Here is a 26,478-nt window from a genome sequence, read left to right as displayed (position 1 = left end):
ATCTGTGTGTTCTATATTTTCTCTATGGTCGTTTAAATCTTGATTTTCTTTATTGTCTCGTCTGAAGTTTTGATTTCTTTCTTCATTATTTTTAGCATATCTTCTAATATAGAGAAGACTTGGTCTTCCATTCGCTACTGAATTATCATGATCAGAATGTTCTAAATTCCTTCTAGCATTTAATTCTCTCATGTCTATATTATCAATGTCATTATTTCGACTTGCTAGTGTATCATGTTGTAACAAATAGTTATTTATAAGTCTTCTAGCATTGTTTTCAGTGAGTTTCAATGTAGTGTCTTGTTTATAGTCAGCTTCGCGTATTTTATTACTATCTGCCAATATTTTATCTTTAATTATATGCCTTCTAACTTGGTTATATTTATTTATACTATCATCGTCAAGTCGTAAAGATATTTTTCTTTTCTCGTCATTGGTTAGGATTATAGGAATTTTGACATGCATCTTATTTGATTCATATTCAGCTGGTAAAGGTTTTTTAGGCTCTAGAATGTCTACTTGGTGTAAGTTCTTTGTAGCAAATATATGTGTTTGTAGCACTGAAAACCGAGAAATATTTGAATGAAATTTAATTTACGAAACTTTAGTTGTGTCATAAATTGATTTAAAATAATTTACTGTGCACTATGATGTTTTATTATCATAATATAAATATGAACTATACTATCTTTCAAGTTGGATATAAACTACACAATGTGTGCTGCTTTTATAATAAATCGGTTCAGTATTTTTGGAGAACAACGCGGAAAAACAACGCGTAACCTACGTAATTTTTATGTATTAAGGTTTAAAAACGAAATTATGATAACTAAAAACTTACTTATTAAAGTAAAAATTGTCTGCCTATACATCGTTGTATATCGTTACAAATTCTTCAATTTGAAAACGCATTTATTTCTTCTTTTGAAGATAAGCAAATAAGCTAGCGATAAATCGAATTTTTAATTATTTAACATTTTTAGGCTATCAATTCAACGTCTTGTAATTTTTCGACTGTGTATTTGCCTTTGTAATCATAGCAAGTTACTAAAATATTATTCTGTGGTCATAGCTCGATTTTATTGTCTTTGCGACGAATAGAAATAGGAAAATAACATTTTACAACGAATGAATAAGTATTTTTATGTAGGTAGTAGGTACCTTTCATATAATACCTATTGTAATAAAAATTCTATGGCAAAACATTAAAAAATTTGCACATTAAGTAGATATTAGTAGTTATACATCCCCTCCTTATAAATTCTAAAATATTTTCACGGTTAAAATTATTACGCCGATTTTGATGAGATTTATCAATAAAATTATCATACAGATTTACTTAGAAGAAGAAGAAGAACAGTGACTGACAATAATTAAATCTTACAAAATGTGTATATTTTGCATGTTTAAAAACGTGTATTTTGCAAGTTGTTTCTTTGATTGAACGCACTTATCTCAGGAACTTCTGGTCCGATTTGAAAAATTTGTTTCGGTGTTAGTTGTATACGTAGTATATTATTATTAGTCTGTGGTGTTAGATAGCCCATTTATCAAGGAAGGCTATCTATACTTATATTATAAAGAGGAAAGGTTTGTATGTATGTATGTATATGTATGGTTTTCACGCATAAACTACTGGACCGATTTTGATGAAATTTGGTACAGATAATCTTTAGACCCTGAGAAAGAACATAGGCTACCTTTTATTGCGAGATATGTACCACGGGCGAAGCCGGGGCGGACCGCTAGTATGTTATATTATAATATCATCACGCTAAGACCAAAAGGAGCGGAGCCACGCAGGTGAAAGTTGAAACAGCGGAGCGCGGCTAGTTACATTATGAAGATTAAGTGTTTGTATGTTTGAACGCTCTAATCTCAGGAACTACTGGTCCGATTCGAGGAAGACTATAGGCTATATATTATCATCTCGCTAAGGCCAACAGGAGCGGAGCAATGTGGGTAAAAACTAAAACCGTAGGGCACAGCTAATATTAAAATTATGATTATTATTGAAGTATAATCACATAAAATGATGAGTAATTTATTTTGTTTGCATAGAAAAAACGTATTCCCGCTACTAAGTACCTAAAAAGATGACTCATTCTACGTTTCCCAAATCATTCCTGATTCACAAACAAACGAATTTCAACCTTATTCCATCACAATATGAACGACTTTCTATAAACCATTCCATACAATCAAATTGTCACTGAATTCCAAGACAAAACCAAAACAAACAGTATTATAACCTTTATTACAATTACAATAGAGTCGTTAACACCTTTCAAGTTTTGTTTTACTGGTTCATCACCTTTTTAGAAATACGTATAAGTATATCATTATGCGAATTTAGACCATATTTCTTAGAAAATAAAGTTTATTTTGTAGCTAGTGTTGTTTACTAAGGTTGCGACCCGAGCCCTTTCCGCCATTAATTCTTATTGGCTGTTAGGGGTGCGCGCGCAAAATGACATAATTGACGGAGATTTTTGTTTTTTTAATGTACATTGCGGGTTTTTATAAAAATAATGAATTAATTGCAAAAATAATGCAACTAAATATACTTTTCACTCTTTACATTGATGTTATGGTATTATTACAATAACAGAATATTCATTTTACAAAATATTGCATAACGTAGGTATTAAAATATGTAGGTATAATATGTTCGTAAACATAACTTACACTAACTTATCAAAATTACCTAATTATTTCCAACTATTTACAGCTGTAAGTACTTAGATGCTAAAAGTTACACACAAAAACGATTAATCGTATAATGAAACGAGTGCACACATAGATTATTGTCTTAATTAGAACAGCTTTACCAATGTGTATAGGAAAAAGTTGAAGGCAAAAGCTAGTTTTAACTACGAGCTCTACATCCTAGGCTTTGTCCACTTTGTCTAAAAATAAACAAATAATTATATATGTGCAATATTTTCTTTTTTAAAGTCGGTCATTCTAAAAGCAGCAATGTACATCACACACTATGTAAATAAACGCACATAGATAACTACGTATACATTTATATTTGCAAAGTCCCGCGACACCGCGTCCAGTCTGTGATTTCGTTAATCCGTGTAACATTCAAAAGTGCGGGAAAATTACTTTTTTTTTAATAATGTGATTATTTTTTTTTTTACTTTTTTGATCTTTATAGTTGGCCAGTTTGTTTTTAAATAAAAAAACAGATAATATAATATTTTTATTTATGTTTTGAATTGGAATTTAAATAAAAACAAAAGCTTGGAAATAAAAACATCTAATTATACTTAATTGTGTGATATTGGATTAATTTTTATAAACATAATTAAATTACTTATTTATTATTAAATATAACTTAAAACAATTTGTAATTAAAAAAGTATTGAGAACTTCGCATTTTTTAAATCCATTTATTATTTTAGTTGTTGTAATTACACTAATGATTGTAATAAATCAACTCAATTAAAATGCTGCTCAGTTTATTATGTCCATAATTATGTAATTTGTAACTACATTTTTTTATAACATCTAAAATATTTGATTTTACATTATGTGTGCTTAAATAAAAGTAAAATAATTATTTAATACAACCAATAGTGCCATGATATGCTTTATATACAAACATTAAATGTTATTTCAACAAATAATATTTTCTTGTTGCGCAACTGCTTATTTTTCGCGAAAAGCTTAGAAAACTAACTTGTACTTATTAGAAAATTATTTGCGACTAGCTTAGTCGTAGTATAACGTAGCCTTTTTTTTTTTTTTTTTTTTTTTTATAGTGGGGAAATCTTATAACGTAGCCTAACAGAGACTACATATAATTAACGATAGTAAGAAATAGATTAATGGGCTCCTTTTGAGATATTATTTTAAAAATATTTAATTAAATATCTCCTAAATCTAAAACATCCTAAAAATATTTCAATTAAGCTATCAAATCTATGAAAACTTTAAAGTTAGAGTAATTTCATAGTACTACAACAGTTTCGTATTGAAAATACATACGTCGAAACGCGTAATAATATTTTTCAAATACATTTTTTTTTAACTTTTATAATCCTAGGTTCTAACTAGGAAACATTAAAAAATCATCGTGATTTTGGCTACAGATACATCAATGAACCGCCAAAATTAAAAAAAAAAACAAGGCAACGGTCATGACATCATACAGCCAATAAACTAAGGCGAAGGGCGCATCAATATAGCCAAAGAAAGGTCATGACAGATAATTAATCAAAATGGCGAACGTTGGAAAAGTTCTGGCCACAATAAAGGCGGTGATCACCCGTCTGGTGTTCGCGTGCCATGGGATCGTCGCAATATGGCAAGTGACAGTTTTCAAAGACAATATGGAGTATTGGTATTTGGCGTCACCTATACTGTTACTTATTTTCGAAGGCGTGTTCACATTGACCATTAAGGAGAATCAGGAGTGGAAATGGTGAGTAATGTTAACATGGTTGGCTTTTTAAATTATTTTTTTATAGACTCTACAGCCTACACAATACTATCTAGGTATATGTACACACACCTTATACACATAACGGTGCATTTATGTGAAGTATAAACATAGATAATAAATAGTTTTCATTTCATATATTATCTGTTGTCACTTTGATTCTTTGACACTTGTACGATTGCGCTATTATTCATTGTTCGTTGTTCAATAAAACCGCTCATCATATTTTCTCGGACCTTTTATTTGTAGGTTTTTTCATTGCCTGAATAGCTTCTACTTTGCCTGGGTCTGCTTCTAAACCTTTAGCTGAAATAATGTGTCCCAGAAATTTTATCTTGGTTGCTTCAAAGATGCACTTGTCTTTGTTAAGTTTGAAGCCAGATTTCTTTAATATTTCAATGACTTTGTCAACAGTTTTGCGTAGTTCTTCTTTAGTTTTTGCATGTATAAAAATATCATCGATCGATACTCTCACATTTTTTATATTACTGAGTAGATTTGTTAATATTTCTTGGAATATTTCTGGTGCTGATGAAACTCCAAATGGAAGTCTCTTGAAAGAATATCTTCCCCATGGGGTAGCGAATGTTAATATTTTTTGTGTTCTTTCTGATAGTCTAATTTGCCAGAACCCCTTTGTGCAGTCTAATAATGCAAAGAATTTAGAACCTTGAATATCAGCTGAAATTTCTTCTATAGTTGTGAGTGGAAAATGACGTCTGAGGATATTTTTATTGACATCTGATGGATCTATACAGATTCTTATTTTGTCCTTTCGTCTGACAACTACCATAGGACTCACAGCAGGAGTTGGCTCCGTTTCTGGTTTTATGACATCTAACTTTACCATCCTGTCAAGTTCTTGCTTAACTTCGGCTCTTATAGCATGGGGTACTCTTCTTGACGGTTTAATCTCAAGCTTTGGGTTCTCGATTAGGTCAATATCATACACATAATCTTTATAACAGCCTAATCCTTCAAATATATTATCAGTATATTGGCTCACCTTCAATGTTTTGACTCTTGCGACAAGTCCTAATTTTTCACAGGTCTCAAGTCCTAGGATTGGAGAAACTTTTTCTTCAACTACTTTGAATATTATTTTTGTTTCTTCATTCTTTAATTTACATAGTAGCTCTGTTTCACCTAGAACTGCCATCTTGTCTTCTGTGTAGCTTATTAAATTTTTTGTTCGGTTTGGTTTCAAAATTGCCTTTGTTTTGTTCATCAAGTGTCTTGGTAACACATTGCACTCTGCTCCTGTGTCTAGTTTGACTGTAATCCTTAAATTGCCAACTTGTAATTTTTCTGTCCAGTTTTTCTTTTCTCCAGACCTTATAGCGGATATGTACACTTCATCTTCGGATTGAAAGCTTTCTTCTACTGCGTTTACTCTATTTTTCTGTTTGTAATTATTATGTTTCATTTTTGTGCGACACATATTAGCAAAATGACCCTGTTTGGAACATTTGGTACAAGATTTGTTAAAAGCTGGGCACTCTCTACTTTTATGGTTAGTACCACATCTTCGGCAGTCAAAAGTCTTGTTTTCGTTAGATCTTTTATTTTTCACAGCAAAAACTTTATTTTTACTATCAAATTCATCTAATTGTTTAGATGCTTGTTCACTAGTTTTGCAGATCGTTATTGCTTTTGTCAAGTCCAAATTTTCTTCCGTTAGTAATTTTTCTCTAACCTGATTTGATCTAATTCCAAAAACGATTTTATCCTTTATCATTTCATCCAGTAAGTTGTTAAATTCGCATTTACTTGCTTGAGTTTTTATTTTGATTAAAAATTCATTAAATACTTCGTCCTCGTTTTATTCGATCTTAAAGAATACATATCGTTCAAAAGATATGTTCTTTTTCGGCGCGAAATATTCTTTGAATTTATTTTTAATGATTTCAATATCATTTTTTTCCGCGTCGACAAGGTTAAAACTGTTAAATATTTCGATGGCGTCTGGGCCTATGACCGCCATAAAAGTTGCTGCCTGGATTGCGGCTGGTTTTTTGTCTAATTGTATTGCTGTGGCATACCAGTCAAATTGTTGCACTTGTACGATTGCGCTATTATTCATTGTTCGTTGTTCAATAAAACCGCTCATCATATTTTCTCGGACCTTTTATTTAACAATCACTACGTTGCATGGTGTCAGAAGCGGTTGTAAAGTATGTAATAAGAAAATATATGAGAAAGCTGTGAAATGACGACATCCGACGCAGTGGCTGGAATAAAGCCGCCAGCTAACCTACAATTAATTGACGCCGACAAGTCAACGTGTTGGACAAGGTGGGTGCAACAATTTGACTGGTATGCCACAGCAATACAATTAGACAAAAAACATACTAAAAAAATGCAGCATTGACAAGTCAGACGTGCAGCTTGCGTTACTGAACTGGAGAAATACACCTAGAAATGACCTATTAGGCTCACCTAACCAACGACTTTTCAGCAGAATTACAAGATCACCAATACCTGTAAGTGACAAATATTTAAAACCAAAAATCATACAAGGAGTCACAACTGAACTACAGACATTAAGAGAGAAACAGGCCAATTACAGTAATAAACATACTACAAGACCAGTAAATTTGGAAATTAATGATAAAATCAGACACAAGGTAGCTCACCAACACTGGGAAGGGGCGAGAGTAATAGAGAAGCCCAAAAATCTACCAAGATCTGTTATTATACAAACAGATAAAGGACAAATTTTACGAAGAAACTTAAGTCATTTGCACAAGACACAAGCTGATATTCCCAGCAACAGAATAGCTGTACCTGAAACTAAATACACAGAAGAACCAGTAGTACTATTTCATGTATCTTAATCATTAACATTAAGTATCAGTTAATTATAACTTGTTTACTATAATTTTATAAGAACTTGTTCAGTAATCATTTACATTAACATTGTTAATTAGAACTGAATGCTTTGCCATGTATCTTGTTATATAATCATATGATAGATATAATTTTTTAATTACTGGATAAGTAAAAATAAAGAAATTTAATACTTTAAATAAAAATGTTCATTCATAGTGTATACATATATTTAAAAAAAAAAAAAAAAAAAAAGTTTGGTTTGTTATGGTTGTTTAGTTTGTTTACAAAGAAAGGGAGATGTGAAGTATAAACATAGATAATAAATAGTTTTCATTTCATATATTATCTGTTGTCACTTTGATTCTTTGACACTTGTACGATTGCGCTATTATTCATTGTTCGTTGTTCAATAAAACCGCTCATCATATTTTCTCGGACCTTTTATTTAACAATCACTACGTTGCAATTTACATCAAGCGAACATAGAGCTAGAGCCAGAACATGAGCATTCTTTCGTGACCTTTTAGTGTAAACGAAAACTAGTATTCAGTGTTGTTCAGTATTAGAACATAGCATAGAATCGTTTCGAACGCACTAAGAACAATGAAAGAATGATCTACGCCTGTTTACACTAAAAGAATTTGACATAGTGGGGTTATAATGAGAATTCGCTTGTTTGATGGTGTCCCTTCGTCCAGCATACTCACCACAACTCACCATGGAATCCTGATATTTCATGAATGTCAAAAAACTGTTCTGAAATAGTGCTAAATAGTGCCCAAAGGAAAAAAATAGTGCTCTTGTACTTGCGAAGTTATAGCCATAGTTCGATGAGTATGCTGGACGAAGGTTTCGCCCAGCATACTCACCTCCGTCCGGAGAATCTGTATACGCTTCAAACATAATTCATACTTCAAAAAATAGTTCCCAAATAGTGCCAAACGGTGCCCAAAAAGAAAAAACAGTGCTCGAATAACTTCGGAGTTATAGGCTTCGTTCAGTGAGTATGCTGGGCGTAGGTTCTACGCCCAGCATACTCACCTCAGTGCGCGAATATCGAACGAGCTATAGGTATAATTTACGTCTAAAAAAATTGTACTTGAAATAGTGCCCAATATCAGTCCAATTTTTGCTTGACTTTTGACTTAGAAAACCATTAAATTTTAATGTAAACTTCTACATACTAACGTAAAATGGGGTACAGTCGTCGACACATGTTTTTGGACAAAAATATTAAACTTTCTAATCGTAGACTTCATGTTATTGGAAATAATTATGGTATTTTCTCACATGTCAAAAACTTTCGATTAAATGCATTATTATATATTTTATAAATAATAATAAATGAATGAAACTTTAAGCGTACCTAAATGAAGTCTATTACTTCATTGCATTGTGTGTTTGTCTGAATAAAAACAGTCATTTGCAGCCAATAAAATTAATATCTTGAAAAATTGTAAAAAGGAAATTATACAGTTTCTTTTTGTATATATGTTGCAGGCAAAACTTATAACCAGTCAAAACTAGTACTGTGACATAGTTATACAAATTTTTAAAACTCTTTCCAATAGTTTCATCAATGAAAGGTTTAGCAATAAAAAACATTTTTAATTACTTACGTTATTTATTACTATTTAAAGGGCCAAAGTAATCAGAATTCTAGTTAACTAGTTCACAGCTTTTGTTAACATTCATAATATAATCAATGTAAATAGAAAAAATTGTAGTTTTAATATTGTATATAATATACATATAAAAAAATGTTTAGCGTCGCGGGCGCCGCGCGTCGTAAGCCCCATACCTATTGACCGTACGTGCATCCATTACTGCCACACTATATTGAACTTTATCGCATGAGGAATACAGGTCAATTCCGTAAACGTTGTGGTACCGTCCTTGATCCGGAAAATGATTATTTTGAATAATTTTGTCAGTTGTAATGTAAGCATTAATAACAGCAACTTTATTTTTCATGCATGATTTACTTCATTTGATATCTTAATCCTTCAAGCGCCGTGATCTAGACAAATATATAAAATCTTAAATCATTGTTCCTAGCTACCGGGGTCCCATGCGACGCGCGAAGGCTTAATCATATTATTATAAAGTATTATTAAAATAATGTGTAATTAATAATATTGCGATTCTAAAGTAAATACTCCCTTACATAGACAATATAACAAAACAAATAATTTACACAAGACAAAAATTGTTAGAAAGAAAGTTAATAATATTGTATTCGACTGTACTCAATGTAATGTATGTAGAAGTTTACAATCAAATTTAATGGTTTTCTAGGTCAAAAGTCAAGCAAAAATTGGACTGATATTGGGCACTATTTCAAGCACAATTTTTTGAGACGTAAATTGTTCCTATAGCTCGTTCGATATTCGCGCACTGAGGTGAGTATGCTGGGCGTAGAACCTACGCCCAGCATACTCACTGAACGAAGCCTGTAACTCCGAAGTTATTCGAGCACTGTTTTTTCTTTTTGGGCACCGTTTGGCACTATTTGGGAACTATTTTTTGAAGTATGAATTATGTTTGAAGCGTATACAGATTCTCCGGACGGAGGTGAGTATGCTGGGCGAAACCTTCGTCCAGCATACTCATCGAACTATGGCTATAACTTCGCAAGTACAAGAGCACTATTTTTTTCCTTTGGGCACTATTTAGCACTATTTCAGAACAGTTTTTTGACATTCATGAAATATCAGGATTCCATGGTGAGTTGTGGTGAGTATGCTGGACGAAGGGACACGTTTGATGCACTGTTGGCTCTACCTTCAATGCTACGGCTACGAACGCTGGTCTACGCTATCGTAGCACCGAAACAGATGATATTAGTTGCGATTTTTTGTGGTTTTTAGTTTTGTTTAATGATTTAATTATTTTAAACAGAAGCAGTCATTGCTCGAATTAACTTATAAAATTCATTTATGAATTATGATGTCTCTACTTTGGAAATAAATCTTAAAAGAGGAACTCTTGTAAACTTCAAGGAAAGATCTGTATTTTTTTCACGTACTATGATAATTGTATAACACAACACATTAAAGTTGTTTAAATTGTTTCTGCGTGTTGGACCTGTGTCCCCACGTAAGCCTCTCAAAGGTCCGTGTATCTTTATTTTGATGGTACCCGTGAATTACGGAGAAATATAACATGAAAGAAATTTAATACAGATCCCCATATAATCCAACTAGCTTTCCGCCCGCGGCTTCGCCCGCGTTTTCAGAGAAAACCCCGCATAGTTCCCTTTCCCGTGGGATTTCCGGGATAAAACCTATCCTATCTCTCAAGTTGGATCGAACTGCACATGGTGTCCGAATTTTATTATAATCGGTTAAGTGGTTTAGGAGTCCATTGAGGACAAACATTGTGACACGAGGTTTAATCGAATTAGTAACACAAAAATCCTTGCCATACCTCAACTCTAGTTAATAATAAACTGTAAACACTACAAATAGAAAGCATGAATGAATCATCAGTAATTTAACTGTCGGACGTGACGTAGCAAACATGGCGCACCCAATTAGATGACAGTTATAAACAGTTCAGAAATATAGTTATCGTTCGTAATGTTTACGAGATTGTTTTATAGGTTGTTTTTGGGTGTGGGTAGCTCATCTACATATACGAATATTATGAAAGGAATGATTCGATTTTTTTGGATAATCTCAAAAAATACTGAAAGGTTTTGATTATTTAGCAGACTTTTTGCTGTACCTTAAATTTGTTGTAAAAACTTAATTTATGAGGTTATTTTTCGGTTGTATAATTCTAAAATAGATAGAACTAATTAAATTATAGATGTTAGATTAAAATTTGATGAGTAAGGACTTTAAAATTTACCGAGATTGCGTCGATATTGCCAAATATCTACATACTTGTATACGACTACTGCTATGAAGAACCTACGATGACAGAGACATACAAACATACATAGATACTAAGCAAAGATATATATTTAACCCGTTTCTGCGTGCAGGGTTAAAAATACACGCTATGACATCACATGTAACTTTCATTCAGTCTTCTTAGTTATGGTATATTTTTTTCCAGGAGATAACAACACAACAATGTAACATTAAAAATTATTTCTTATTTTTAAGTAATTCATGAAAATTACTTAATATGCCGGGAAAATAACGTATAAAATAATAAAAATAATTACTTGTCCTTTATGACAGTACTGAAAAAATGATGACCGCCTCCTTGGTACAGTGGTTGACGCGTGAGCGTAGAACCGAGGGGTCCTGGGTTCGATTCCCGGTGGAGACGAAGAAAACGTCTCGGTCTTTCAGGACACAGAAGGCTGATCACCAACTTGTCCCTAAAGAAAATCGATCAGTGAAACAGATGTATGCATATAATGCATCTGCCCCTTACCCCACTTGGGGACACGGGACTTCACTTTTATGACAGAACTAGATTAGCTATTATCATGTTAATTGGGACACACTACCTAATTACACTACATATTTAAATACTATTTGTACCTCTATTTTTCTTTCTCTATATATTTTTTAAGTTAGAGCTTTTAGTAGATCTTTTTCCCATTTTGAATTCCCAATAAGTACTTACCCATTTTGTTGTAGAAAGTTGTGAGGTGCGTGATAAGTGCAGTGATAAAAATGTTCTTCTCATTTCTCACAATTTAAAAATATACGCTAACAATCATTAATTTTAACAGTTAGCTTCTATACTGATATATTCACAGGTTCTGTCCGTCTGTATTCATATACCTTGGTCTGGTTGTGCCTGCAATATGGCTTATAGAACTACACAAGGTGGATTTGCGACTGCAAAAGAAAACGAATATCACTTATATAGAGGTAATATATTATTAATACTATAATGTACACAAGTAGACCAATTCTCGATCTAGTTTTAATAAAACGAATTTAGGTAGCATAAAAAAGCTTCACTTGCAAGCAAATTCCATAGAAATAACTGCATGTTATTAATTGTTATGTAAGAAGTGGCTTTTACAGAAGACACAAATTATTTTACACTAGCGGTCCGCCCCGGCTTCGCCCGTGGTACATATTTCACAATAAAAGGTAGCCTATGTTCTTCCTCAGGGTCTAAAGATTATCTGTGCCAAATTTCATCAAAATCGGTCCAGTAGTTTATGCGTGAAAACCATACATACATATGTATGTGTGTATGTATGTACATACATACAAACCTTTCCTCTTTATAATATTAGTATAGATTAGACATGTCTAATGTCTATTCCAATAGACCTGACTTTCTTTCACGCTAAACATCCTTTCCAACAGACATGGGTTTATTTCACGTTATACAATATACATGTCTATTCCAAAAGACCTGTATTAACATGTCTTCTCACTAGACCAACTTACCTATTTCCAAAAGACCTGTCACATTTATCTATTCAATCAGACTTCTAGAAGCACTTTTGAATCGTCATATAGTTATACCAATTACCACCGATTCGGAAAGCAGTTTATACGGAGAAAAATAAAAAATAACATAAAATAAAATAACATTTATTTGCCAATTTAAACATGGTACAGAGAGGTGTGAAGAAATAATTGTTCATCATGTTTCGCTTTGTATAAAGCATGCAAATAATATGCGTTGCTCTTTTAAAACCATATATTTTTACTAGACGGAGATACCAATCCCTGGTGCGACCAAGATTCCAACAGACATGTTGGTGACACTGATAGAACAGTTTCTGATGTTAACCCTTATTGTGGGAAGATGGCTGTTGCCCAAGGGTGATCTGACGAGGGACCAGCTGAGTCAATTGCTGCTGGTTTATATTGGTAAGTGTGTATTATCAGATCCTGTACTGTTATGAATGAGAAAGTTTGATAAATTGTACGTATGTTTGTTATCCTTTCACACAAAAACCTCTGACCACTTTTTTATCTTTTCCTTTACGAAGTAAATAGTAATATGAAGAGATAGATTTATTTTTGTGTTTCTAATGAGACAAAAGCTACTAAACCGATATAAGAATTGAGATTCTCTCGTCTGATGACATACATAAGTACCTATTATTATTGATAGAATAATATATTTATTCCTTGTTCTGGTTCAAGTTTCAACTTGCGATATTTAAATAACATAACTTTATAGTACATGTAACTACTATTTACTATAAAATTAACGCTTATTTTTTTTACTTCTCATAACCTTAAAATTCCCCCACAAGGTACAGCAGCGGACATAATCGAATTCTTCGACTCCTTCAAAGACGAGAAAGTGGCCACGGAAAAAGTGTTGGTCCTGCTCACGCTAGCCATCTGGTCGTGGTCACTGGTCCAATTCACGGTCGTGTTGACCGCGACCAAGTCCAGGAAGTCCAGGGGCACCGCACATAGGTCTGACATGTACGTATTTAGAGCACGCCGCTTCGCTTGTATGCAACAATTAGATAACTCAACTATAATGTATGTGTAGCAGCCAATTGGACAAATCAGTCATTTTTTTTAATAGCCTTATTAAATCAAGTTTCAATAGTATAATATTATTGTCAAAGAGCCACAGACTTAACATTTTTTATGAAATCTTGAATAATAAAATATACCCTGTTGGCTGCAACATACATACTATATTTTAATGCATTTATATCTTAAACTTGCATTATCGAGCTTGCTGGCTTTCATTAACTGAAAATTTAGCTGTATTTTTTTACTTTGATAAAATGCTTGCATTGAATAACTGCACTCTACTGTAGTAACAACATGTTTATCTGGTATAAGTTATACCTCCTAGTTGTACTCAATAGAGTACAGTAAATAAGATAATCTATGCATTATGTATATGAATGCTTGCGTTCATGATGTGTAATTTCGTTATTTACAAATGGCGTCGTTTACAAACTATAGACAATTTACTCTTATGAGTAGTTTCAAACGTCCCTGCTTGTGGACTGCCTGGAAGCCGACGGGGGACATTGCGTTATAGCTATAATGTGTTAAGCTTTTATTTTTTGATAATTTCTAAGATAATAATATGTATATACTTAATATAGAAATATATGAAACTATTTGAGCTAGAAGGATAAAATATATAGGTACAAGTAGTTTGCATTTCATTTGCTTTCAATCAACGCAAATAGCGCATGGCTGAGCTAAGACAATACTGTTTATATTTTCACAACATGCTGTATATGTATAAGCAATTACCAACTGCATGCGCACCTAATAAACCAAATATAACTTTTAAGCAGTTCTGTATTATGCCAAGATTACCTTTTCACAAACGTCAATCGGGTGCAAGTTGCGACTGGAGACAAGGGACATTTCTGTGAAGTTTTAAATAAAACGTACCTAACCTATAACATCATAATATGGAATGCCTATTTCACAATTTAGAACACGGTTTCATATCGATAGAATATCTACCGAAAAGTTATGCGTTAAATTGTAATAACTATTTTACAGATCATCTAGTTTTAATGTAAAATTTTGACAGTTTACAATTTCGCAGGGCCTTATCTCGCTCGTGGACGATTTCTAAGAGTACCCGCGGCCCCGGCTAACTGCGCGGCTCGACGGAACACAGTGGGGTTTTAGTCGGTAAGAATCCGACATAACCCTTGGCTCCATCCCCGGGGGCCGTGGGTATCTTTGGAAGATTTCCCCACTATAAAAAAAAAAAAGGGCCTTATCTCGCGAGATTATAATCTAACGGTGTTAACACTTTTACAGTGACATATTATTGAAGTGAAACTTCTTTAGGCGCATTGAGAGTAAAATTTCAAGGCCGTGTCATCGCAATACCGTTACGTCATGGAGTAAAAGGTTTTGGTATCTTTGAATAGCCAAAGAAGTTTCACTTCGGACACGTGAGCTCAGCACACTATTTTTTTATTAATATGAACAATTTTAGGAATACGAGTCGGGCATGCTGCTGCTCTATAGAAGTATGTGCTATAATTATGAATATAGCATTACAGGATGCGCCATTTTTGGCGTTCCGACTGTTAATCATTGGACACTACAAGATTATCAATTATATGAATATATTCTTCACGTGTAAAAATACTTTGGTAAGTAAATGTGTGTGTAAAATAATTATTTAAAAAATATGGTACCAACAGCCAACTACGATATTTACGCTACCGGATGGGCCTTCTTCACAATCGAGAGTGCTGGGCCAACAGATGATCGTCGATGTTTGCTGCCATTACGGATATTATGAAAAAACATCCACAATGATAGACATTAGGCTCTACAATATCGTGATTAATACCTCTACTCGCCCAACACTGCCCATTGTGAAGAGGGCTCATAAAATTTGTGTTTTAATGATCTTTTAATAAAACTTCTTGATAAAAAAATGGTAGCGACAACTAAGAGTAAAAAAATTAATAAAAAGAGTTAGTTATAAAGTGATAATTATTGTCTAAATAGTCACGATGATACTCCTATAAGAATGTGTCGTTGATTGACGAGAGCAATGGTGAACACAAATGTGTTAATGCACCATTATATGTACATTTTTTGGGCTGTGTATGGATATTTCAGTTATTTAGACACTTTTCCTTTCCTTAAATGGAAAACTCACAATTATTGCTCTACATTTTCTATAATAATTAAACTCTCTTTTAAACAAAACTTTTAAATGTGACTTTTATTTAGCGTTCAAATTATGAATGCAATATGAATTAACTATTTTTATTATAGTTAATAGATATAAATCGGGAAATGTTTTAGGTGATACTACTACAAATATATCGGTTATATGTACTTCATTTGGAAACGGTAGACGAAGGTGGTGACGGTTCTGTTTATAAAAAGAGAAGGAAACACAAGTCGAGCGAGAGGAAAGATAAACACAGGTGAATATTTTGTATTAGGTAATAATAGCTGAATATAATAGCTGAAGAATTTGTTTGTTTGAACGCGCTAATATCAAGAACGGACACGCAGGTCCGATTTGAAAAGTTCTTTCAGTGTTAGATATAGCCAATTTAATTTAACAATATTCCAGTCATAAATCTATACTAATATTATAAAGATGAATAGTTTGTTTGTATGAACGCGCTAATCTTGGAAACTACTGGTCCGATTTGAAAAATTATTTCGGTGTTAGATAGCCGATTTATCGAGGAAGGCTGTAGGCTATATCATCACGCTAAGACCAACAGGAGTGGAGCACTGCGGTTAAAACCGCAGGGCACAGCTAGTTATAATATATATTATCACGAATATTATTTATGACCGCTTTAATTTATTATTTATCACACAGAGACCATAAAGCCAAGAAGCACAGGCATAGAAAAGACAACGCCGAAACCACGATTGCCGTTATCAGCGATCCTAAAAAACAAGACAGAATCGACGGCGGTAGGATTAGGTAAGTAGATAGTTAATTAGAGAAATAAATAATTATTTTTTTACTTGACAAAAAAGCAAGAATAAAGATGACAATTAGATATACATAAAAATATATATAAGTACAATGCTTCAGAAATCAAAATATATCCTAACTAGATAGTTACGGGTAGATACTCGTGATGACACGTAAAAATGCGGTACAGCTATCTAGAGATTATCCTAGAATTCCTAGAAACATAAATACAGACACTATCTTTTATATTACAACTAGCTTACAGCCTGCGGCTTCGCCCGCTTTGTCTAAAACCTAATAAATTATATACTAAAACCTTCCTCTTGAATCACTCTATGTATTAAAAAAAACGCATTTTGATCCGTTGCGTAGTTTAAAATATATATGCAAGTAAAGCAAAGCAAAAGGCCACACTTAATTTTAAAATAAATAATAAAAGGCAAATACCTAAGTTACAAGATCATTATGCGAATTCCAGTATTATGATAACACCGTGGACATCCAAGAAGGAGCGTATCAACTTGAACAATACGCCCATTTAGTGGACAATACGTAATTGATAAAACAAAGGGATATTAATTTAATGGTTATACGGTATCGGACCACCACCAGACCACCAGGCAGGAGGATATCTCGGATATATAAGCAGTTCACAAGTTAACTCGTCATTCTCACACCAGCTCTCTATAGTTAAGGTCATAGATTAAGTAAAAATTGTAATTTATTTAAATAAATTATTTTTTTTAAAAGTAATCTTGACCGAGTTATTTTTACTGGCGCCCAACTTAGGGGCCTAACGAGTGAATTTAAAGTAAATACATCGTAAATTACGAAAAAGTTCACGAAAATCTTTCAAGATTGAAGTTAGGCAACTCACAAATAAATTAGTAAAATCAGTGTAAAGTTCGAGGGAAGAAATGAAAAAGGAGGCCATCATCGGATTTGTGCTGTAAGTACCGTTGCATAATCCTTTCACCATTCCTTTCCATCTGAAACCCCCGACTTTTGTATATAGCTATAGGGATACTGGAGAGAATCACTCTCCTTCTGAAAGTGAGAGCAGTCTTAGTGATTTGTGTTATTCAAATTGCAGTAATAGTCCAACTGTCATAGACAATATGGATCCAAAAACCTTGTTATCGTTCGTTCCCACATATGATGGTGACGCATTTAATTTATATAATTTCATAAACTGTGCCAAACATTGGTTACAGATAGCAGGTGGAGACACACCACCTAATGTAATGTTGTTATTAAGCAAATTAGAATCGAAAGCAGCCATGACTATCTCCATGGTAGATCATGATTTTAAGTGGAAAAATATAGAATTAACATTAAAAAAAGAATGTGGAGATAATAGGGAGTTTAATACCTTATTAATTGAATTGTCGAATGTTAAAAGAAAAGGTAGTTATAAGGATTTAATTTTTGAGTTAAAGCAGAAATTATTTTTTATTAGAAGTAAGTTGTTAGATAAATATAGTGAGAAAACGTTAGTCGATGAAGTGATGGAGCCGTATATTAATACCGCGCAAAATGCATTAAGAAACAGCTTACCGTATCATGACCAAATTTACGTTTCAAACTGTGGTTTTGAGGAAACGGCCGCCCGAATTTTACAATTAGAAGCAGAAGGTAGGTTTGACAATATTAAACAAAAGTTTTCGAGTATTTTACCGCCGCCGCGAATTGTTCAGCAGGGTTATTCGCAACATAAACCTAATTTTGTAAATCAAAAGCATAGTTATCCTAATTATCCACAAAATCCAAGGATAAATTATAATAATAACAATTATAATCATAATCATAACCAAAGTAATAATAATTTCCATCAAAAATACCCATGGAAGCCAAATCCAAATAATGTGTTTAATAAGCCTCAGAATAGTTATTTCAAGCGTAATCAATATCGCCCGGTTAATAGAAATATAAATGAAACGGAAGACGTGTCCATGCGGACAGCGCCTCAGTTACGCCCAGGTCAGACAAATTTAGGTAAAGGGTTAGTCGCAGAGGAAGTTTTCCATACTAATAATATAGATGAAGCAAATTTTTACAAAAAGGCCTCTCAAAAGAAAGGGCCATAGAATTTAATTTTGTTAAGTCTTATTTGCCGTATTTCGAAACGGATGATCCAAAATTAAAAATCTTAATAGATACGGGTAGTCAAAGGTCGTTTATGACTGAAAAGGCTTCAAAATATTTTAAAAGCTATTATAAGCCTGAGAAGTTTTCGGTGCGTACATCTCACGGTACGTCAACCCATGTAGGTTTAATAGAAACTCCGTTTTGGTATAAGTACTTCGATACGGGTGAAGGAACAATGAAGTTCTATGTGTTTAATTTTAGCGATCAGTATGACATTTTAATGGGAACAGACATGATAGAGCAAGTTAATGCTAAAATAGATTTAAAAGAACGAAAATTAATTTTACCAAGTAGTGAAATTTTAATTCATCACATGACGAATGAAAATTATTCAGACATTAATAATTTGTGCGAAACGTATAGAGATTTATTTACGGAAGATGTTACGAATAGCGCAACTACATCAATTAAACATAAAATTAATTTAATTACTAATGAACCAATTTACCAACGTCCTTTTCGTTTACCACAAATACAACAAGAGGAAGTTAATAAACAAATAATTAAATTATTAAACGAGAAAATAATTCAACCTTCCGAATCGCCATGGTCATCCCCAGTGCACATAGTGCCTAAGAAAATAGATCAGTCAGGCGTTAAGAAATGGAGAATGGTTATTGACTATAGGAGGTTAAATGAAATAACAAAATCCGATAAATTTCCATTGCCAAATATTGAGGAGTTATTTTCCAAGCTACAAGGAAATAAATATTTCTCTACCTTAGATTTAACTTCGGGATATCACCAAATTTTAATGGATACAGATTCCATCGAGAAAACGGCATTTAGTACGCCTAATGGGCATTATGAATTCTTACGGATGCCTTTTGGTTTAAAGAACGCTCCCGCGACATTTCAAAGAATGATGAACAATATTTTAAAAACGGAAATAAGTAGAAATATTTGTTTAGTTTATTTAGATGACATAATTATATATTCAAAAACTAAGCAAGATCACATAAATAGGTTGCAGCAAGTTTTTGAAGCGTTACGTAGAGTTAATTTAAAATTAAATAAAAATAAATGCGTATTCATGGAAGAGGAAATCGAATTTTTAGGTCATGTTCTTAACAAAGACGGACTAAAGCCAAATCAGTCAAAGATAGAGGCAATTAAGAAATTTCCGATTCCAAAAACACTAAAACAAGTTAGAAGTTTTTTAGGATTAATAGGTTATTATAGAAAGTTTATTCCTAATTTAAGTAAGATAGTTAAGCCTTTAACGGATGCAACTAAAAAGAACGCGATTATTGACATTAATAATAATAAGTATAAAGAAGCATTCGAGTCATGTAAACATTTATTAATGAATGCTCCAATTTTAGCATTCCCTGATTTTAATAAAACGTTTGTTTTAACAACGGATGCATCGGACATAGCTCTAGGTGCAGTATTAAGTCAAGAAAATCATCCGATAGCGTATGCGTCGAGAATTTTAAGCGAAACAGAAAGAAAGTATAACACTACGGAAAAAGAATTGTTAGGTATTATATGGGCTGTTAATCAATTCAGACCCTATATTTATGGTAGGAGATTTATCTTAAGAACAGATCATAAAGCATTAATATGGTTATCTAAACTAAAAGAGCCAAATCAAAGATTAACGAGATGGAAACTTAAATTGCAAGATTACGATTATAAAATTGAGCACGTCAAGGGTAAAGAAAATTACGTAGCTGATGCATTAAGTAGAATTCAAATAAACCACACAAGTGTAGATTCCTTAGCAGCGCATTGTGGCGAGGAATTATCGTTAGACAGTACACCGCGTAATAATGATACAGCGATAAGCACTGAATCGAATTCCTGTTGCTCAGACAATAGATCGTTAAGTAATACAATACACTCTTGTCAACAAGGCAGCGATACAGGTATTCCAATCATTGATAGTTACCCACCTAAACGTCTCAGACGTGTTGTGTTTGAAAGTGCTCCATACGAGAACGCGAAGTTTGAAAAAGGTATGTGGTATTTTTATATTCCACCTAATAATGAGGAAGAAGTTATTAAAAAATATATGTTAGAGTATTTAAGTAAAGAAAAATATGCTTTTATCATACCAAACGACGAATTATATTATAAAATATCTGAAGTTTATAGAAAATATTTTGATCACAGTAAGTTTAAGCCAACTAGATATATTAAATCGTTAATAGAAATAGATAATAAAGAAGAACAATTAAATTTAATTAAAGAATGTCACTTATTAAATAATGGACATGCAGGTATAGAAATTGTGTATAAACAATTGCGTGAAAAATATTATTGGGAGAATATGCGGAAAAATATTAAGAAGTATATATTAAATTGCGAATCGTGTAGAAAGGAAAAATATAACAGGCATCCTAATAATACATTGTATTCGGAGACAGAAACTCCACATGAACCGATGTCAGTATGGCATATAGATTTTATGTCTTTAGAAAGACAGTGGTACCTTACAATTATTGATAAGTTTTCAAAATATGCGATTATTAAGCCAGTAGATAAAAGTAGAGTTTATGATGTATTATATGAAATATTTGCATTTATAGGGGCACCTAATAAGATAGTGCATGATGGTGAACAATCGTTTTGTAGTGAGATTGTCACGGAACTTTTTAAAACTTATAATATTATTAATCATACTACGTCACCGCAACATCATAAATCAAATTCGGATGTTGAGCGTTTACATAGTACTATACAAGAGTTATTTCGTTTACAACGTGAATCAGATTTAGACCAAAATCAAAAGATTAATTTTATTGTACATTCTTATAATAATACAATGCATAGTGCGATAAATATGACGCCATTTGAAGTGCATTTTGGTAGAAAGCCTAAGTTGCGTAGTTTTGATAATTTGAAAGTAGCTATACAGAGATATACTGCCCAGCATAGAGATTTTGCGAAAGAGTTAAATCAAAATGTTCATAAATTGTTAAAGAAGCAAAAGCATGATAGGAATAAAAGATTGAATGAGAGAATTAAACCCCCAAAAATATTTAAGATAGGTGATACAGTTTATTTGAAAAACTCTATGGCGGACAGACATAAGACGAAGTCAAGATTTTTAGGTCCATACAAAATATTAAGCGTGGAACCTCATAACAAATATAAAATAAGCAATGGCAAAACATATCATGTAGAGGAACTAATTGTTTCAGAATCTACGTCAGTTTTGGATACAAGTTCAAGCAGTTAGAACCTTCAGAAAATGTAATAATAGTCGAATTGAAGCCTGCTCGAATTTTAGAAGGAAAGTGGTATATTATTCATAAGTTAGAAATAAAACCAATTGTATTAAATTTAGAGAGTATACAACAATCTGTAAACCATGCTTTTAGAAATTCTAAGATAGATGATGTTAATCATATATATCAGAGAATTAATATTATATTAGAACATGTTAGAGAGATATGTAAACATTTAAATATTCAAAGTAAGAATAGGATTAAAAGAGGATTAATTAATGGTTTAGGAAGTGTTATTAAGTCGATAACTGGTAATTTAGATCAAAATGATTTAGATTTAATTCAAAGAGATTTAGAAACTGTAAGAATTGCTTATAATAAACAAATATCGATAACTGATGAAACTTTAGAGGAATATAATAAGCAGATTGCAAATATTACTTTAATTCAGGAAGAGATTAATAATCAATTGTTAACTATGTTAACTAGTAAAGCGCAACAAAAGGTTGCTATATCTTTGTTATTACAAGCTCAAACTTTACAAGATGTAAGTGAAAGATTAACAACAGCTATTACGTTTGCTGAACATAAAATGTATCATTATAGTATATTGCAATCTCAATTGTTAGAAGATACAATCAATAGTATTCCAAAAGAAATTGTTATATCTAGAAATGTTAATGATTTAGAAAAGTTTATTACTGTAGATTGTCAAATTATTAATGGAATAGTATATTTTGTAATTGAAATACCGTTAGTTAAGAATAGTGTATTTAGGATAAGAAAAATTGTACCTATAATCCAACATAACCTATCCTGTTCCTATCCTATTAACGGTTACTTTAGCTTACAATGAAGAAGAAATGTATGAAGCTGAAGATTGTATTGAGATAAATGAATTAATTTGTAAAGGAAATATTTTAACGAAAGATACTTGTGAATCTGAAATATTAAATACAATGAATAGCGAAAAATGTCAAATGGTAGCAATAAAGTGTCCTAAAGAGGAAATTTTTGAGATATCCCCAAAAGCCATTTATATGTATTTTAATAAGACAACTGAAGTTGGAATCAAGTGTAATAATCATAAAGAAACTTTGTGGACTAGGTATACTAATATATTATATGGAGAAAATTGTGAGTTGAATGTTTCAGGAAAAACTTTATTTCACACGAGGGAATCAACGGACAAAATAATTATTGGTAAAGTGGATTTACAGCCAATGGAGACTGTAACTGAAATAGAACTCAGCAAGTATGATAGAAAGAAGATTTCATCTAAGTTAAATGAATTGAAGAAGATTCCCGCATTTAATTTTGAAACTCACGATATTGTTCAATATAGCTGGATAACATTTATAACTATTGTAATAATAATGTGCCTAATCTATGTGAAAATTCTCAGATCCAGGATTCGTTCGAAAACCTGTACTTCGAATTTGGAGGGGGACAGTAAAGCAAAGCAAAAGGCCACACTTAATTTTAAAATAAATAATAAAAGGCAAATACCTAAGTTACAAGATCATTATGCGAATTCCAGTATTATGATAACACCGTGGACATCCAAGAAGGAGCGTATCAACTTGAACAATACGCCCATTTAGTGGACAATACGTAATTGATAAAACAAAGGGATATTAATTTAATGGTTATACGGTATCGGACCACCACCAGACCACCAGGCAGGAGGATATCTCGGATATATAAGCAGTTCACAAGTTAACTCGTCATTCTCACACCAGCTCTCTATAGTTAAGGTCATAGATTAAGTAAAAATTGTAATTTATTTAAATAAATTATTTTTTTTAAAAGTAATCTTGACCGAGTTATTTTTACTTGCATACAAAGGGACATAGGGACAGAGAAAGCGACTTTGTTTTACACTATGTAGTGATGTTTGTTAAAGTATCTATTTTAATATGATTAGCAAGAGAGAAAACTAAAGTTATTTTCAAATCATAGACAAAAGCTTCAATTTTACTTATACGTATAGAATAGATTAGTAGTTGGATTGGCTTTGAAAGGGTGAAATCACCTTGACATAGGAGGGTTCCGAATCACGATCAGTGATGTGGTACTATCGATAGTTTAAAAGTGGAAGGTCACAAATCGACAATCGATAAAATTAGGGAATGGAGTTCATGGCGTCACTTATCAAAATTGTTAAGTATTTAAAACTTGTTTATTTCTCTGAAGTGTATAAAATGTAGCATTAGTATTGCTTTGTATTGTATTGTAATAAATTTGTTCTCTATTGAAATGAAACAACAGTAAAATGCATAGAATTGTTTTATTTAATACATTATAATAATACTCATTGGCTACATTAATAATAAGTATATCTCGATCGAATTAGGATATCCTGTAATGATAATATTCTTAGTATAGTAACCAAAATGTAAATACATAAATAAATTTATATTATAATTAATTATGCCATTGCAGATAAAGAATAAACATTATATAGGAACATGAATTAAAATAAACATCACATTAAACGATTAATTTGTTACACAACTTCGGAGCCGTAAAACAAAGGTTTTAGTTTGAATTACATCATAAAATGAGTGTTTATTCCGTCTTTCCGAAAAAAATATGTTTCTACCATCTTTGAGAAATTTAAGTATTTACTTTATCTCTTAATACAACTAACTAACAAAAAATATGTAAGCAGGACTAGAAATTAAAACAAGACATAGTAAATTGTAAAATTTTATCGACTATCGATTCAAGACGGTACAGCACTATCTAAGGGCGCGGTTTAATGATCTTGCTGTACAATAGAATGACCTGTCCCATGATATTCTTATATAAATTGTGAATAGATAAAGATATGAAGGTATTAGTGGTATTAGATCGTGTAGTTTTATGTGATGAAAATTATTATACCCTGGATAAGTGCATACTTAAGGGTATTCCTGTATACCAGTACCAAAATAATGAAGGAAGCTTATTTAAGTACCTTTATATTTTACTAGCCGTCCGCCCCGGCTTCGCCCGTGGTACATGTTTAAGTTTTCTCTCCCTAAGAACCATCCTCGTACTTCAAGGAATATTTATGAAAAAAGCTTTGATTATTTACTTGTCAAGTAAATAATCAAAGGAAAAAAGAATTAACGAAATCGGTTCAGCCGTTCTCGAGTTATGCGCTTTCCAACACATTTTGCAGTTCATTTTTATATTATAGATTAAACTTACAACTTTTTTTACAGAGCAATCATTTTAACAAATTCCGATGAAATCAAAGAATTGGAGTTGACCAAGTTTTTCAAAGAACAAGTTACAGTCGACAATGAGAAGAAAAAAGGGTAAGGACCATTGTAAGGACACGTTTATTTAATAAAATAGGTTTCGTTCTTACACTTTATAAAGTTGACAATGTCTATCTAACTATTACTTAGGTAAGTAATAAAATGAAATTTCGCATAAAAGTGTATCGGAAAATTTTACCTAAAATTTGTATAGGTATACTTGCTAATAAAATAATAATGAGCCTGCCAACTTAACATAGAATTATTGGTTTTTCATATTCAATTTAAAATATTATTACTACATAGATCTCCCACAGAGGGTTGCCTGGAAGAAATCTCTCTGAAGTGATAAGGCTACCCTCTGTTAAGTGTAAATATGTAGAGAATGTAGAGACCAATAAACTATTTTGTAGAAGTTATTAATGAATATGGTTAAGAGTAATTTCTGTTTATTTCAGAACGAAAAAGAAACAAAAGACGAATTCATCCGAAGAATCCCTGAACAACATCCATCACACAACAGACGATTCGGGCATTTGACATCACCGCGTCCGCCGGGAGAGCCCCAAACGGAGCCCCAGGCACAGGGACAAGCATGACAGGCAAAAAGAAAAGAAGAAAAAGAGGCGGGAAACGAGCGAAAGTTCCGATTCATCGAGCTGAACGATGACAGTGACGTTTCGAATTTGACGTTTCGGCGAATGTCATTTTGACAGGAGCGCGCGTATTTTTTGTCTACTCTGTGGATGTTGGCGGGTTTTTCGATTGGTGGAAAAGTTTGCCGCCAATTTGCGGAGGGTTTTATTGTTGAGATACACGGTATAGATGGCCTTGATTTTTTGTCGAAAAGTAAATTGTTGTAAATTAAAATAATGTAACTAATAAGATAATAAAGCTATGGATGAAAGAATCAAAGCGTCATTTCGTATCTAAGTATGTGTGTTGTGAGATTTTCCGAAATAATTTTAAGTATTTTAAGGAAAACTTTCTTTATTAATGTAGAGTTGATGTAAATTTAAAAAAAATTATAAATAAGGCTTCTAAGTATAAACATGTATCATAATTGGAACAAATGTTTGATAATTTAAAGGAAATTAATGTTGAAATATTTATTATTCTAGCTAACTATATGAAAAAAAAAAACAATTGCGTTTCATCGATAACAAATAAAATATTCTGCGTAAATCGTTATGGATTAACTACATAGTTACAAAACTTTAATATTTGTTCCGGTAATTTCGAGATTAATCTTTTGAAATGTGAAATCAATTTGATTTTA

At 32.2% G+C, this 26,478-nt stretch overlaps 1 protein-coding gene across 1 annotated transcript; it reads left to right on the top strand.

Moving 5' to 3' along the window:
• The first annotated feature begins 4,190 nt into the window (after positions 1 to 4,190).
• LOC149895342 (transmembrane protein 26) lies at positions 4,191 to 26,042 on the top strand. Its single transcript, XM_090119114.1, has 9 exons — positions 4,191 to 4,435; positions 12,009 to 12,123; positions 12,927 to 13,086; positions 13,479 to 13,656; positions 15,161 to 15,320; positions 15,988 to 16,112; positions 16,523 to 16,630; positions 25,161 to 25,256; positions 25,658 to 26,042. Exons 1-9 carry the CDS (start codon positions 4,233 to 4,235, stop codon positions 25,737 to 25,739), a joined length of 1,227 nt encoding a protein of 408 aa, XP_089975240.1. The 5' UTR covers positions 4,191 to 4,232; the 3' UTR covers positions 25,740 to 26,042.
• Positions 26,043 to 26,478: the final 436 nt, after the last annotated feature.

The sequence above is a fragment of the Colias eurytheme genome, chromosome 31 (assembly GCF_061535395.1).
Source record: "Colias eurytheme isolate Ceu_HAF_F1 chromosome 31, ilColEury1 Martin Lab GWU primary, whole genome shotgun sequence".
In the NCBI taxonomy this organism is placed as follows: domain Eukaryota; kingdom Metazoa; phylum Arthropoda; class Insecta; order Lepidoptera; family Pieridae; genus Colias; species Colias eurytheme.
The sequence above is the reverse complement of the archived record's forward strand: the minus strand, read 5'-3'. Positions and strand labels throughout refer to the sequence as shown.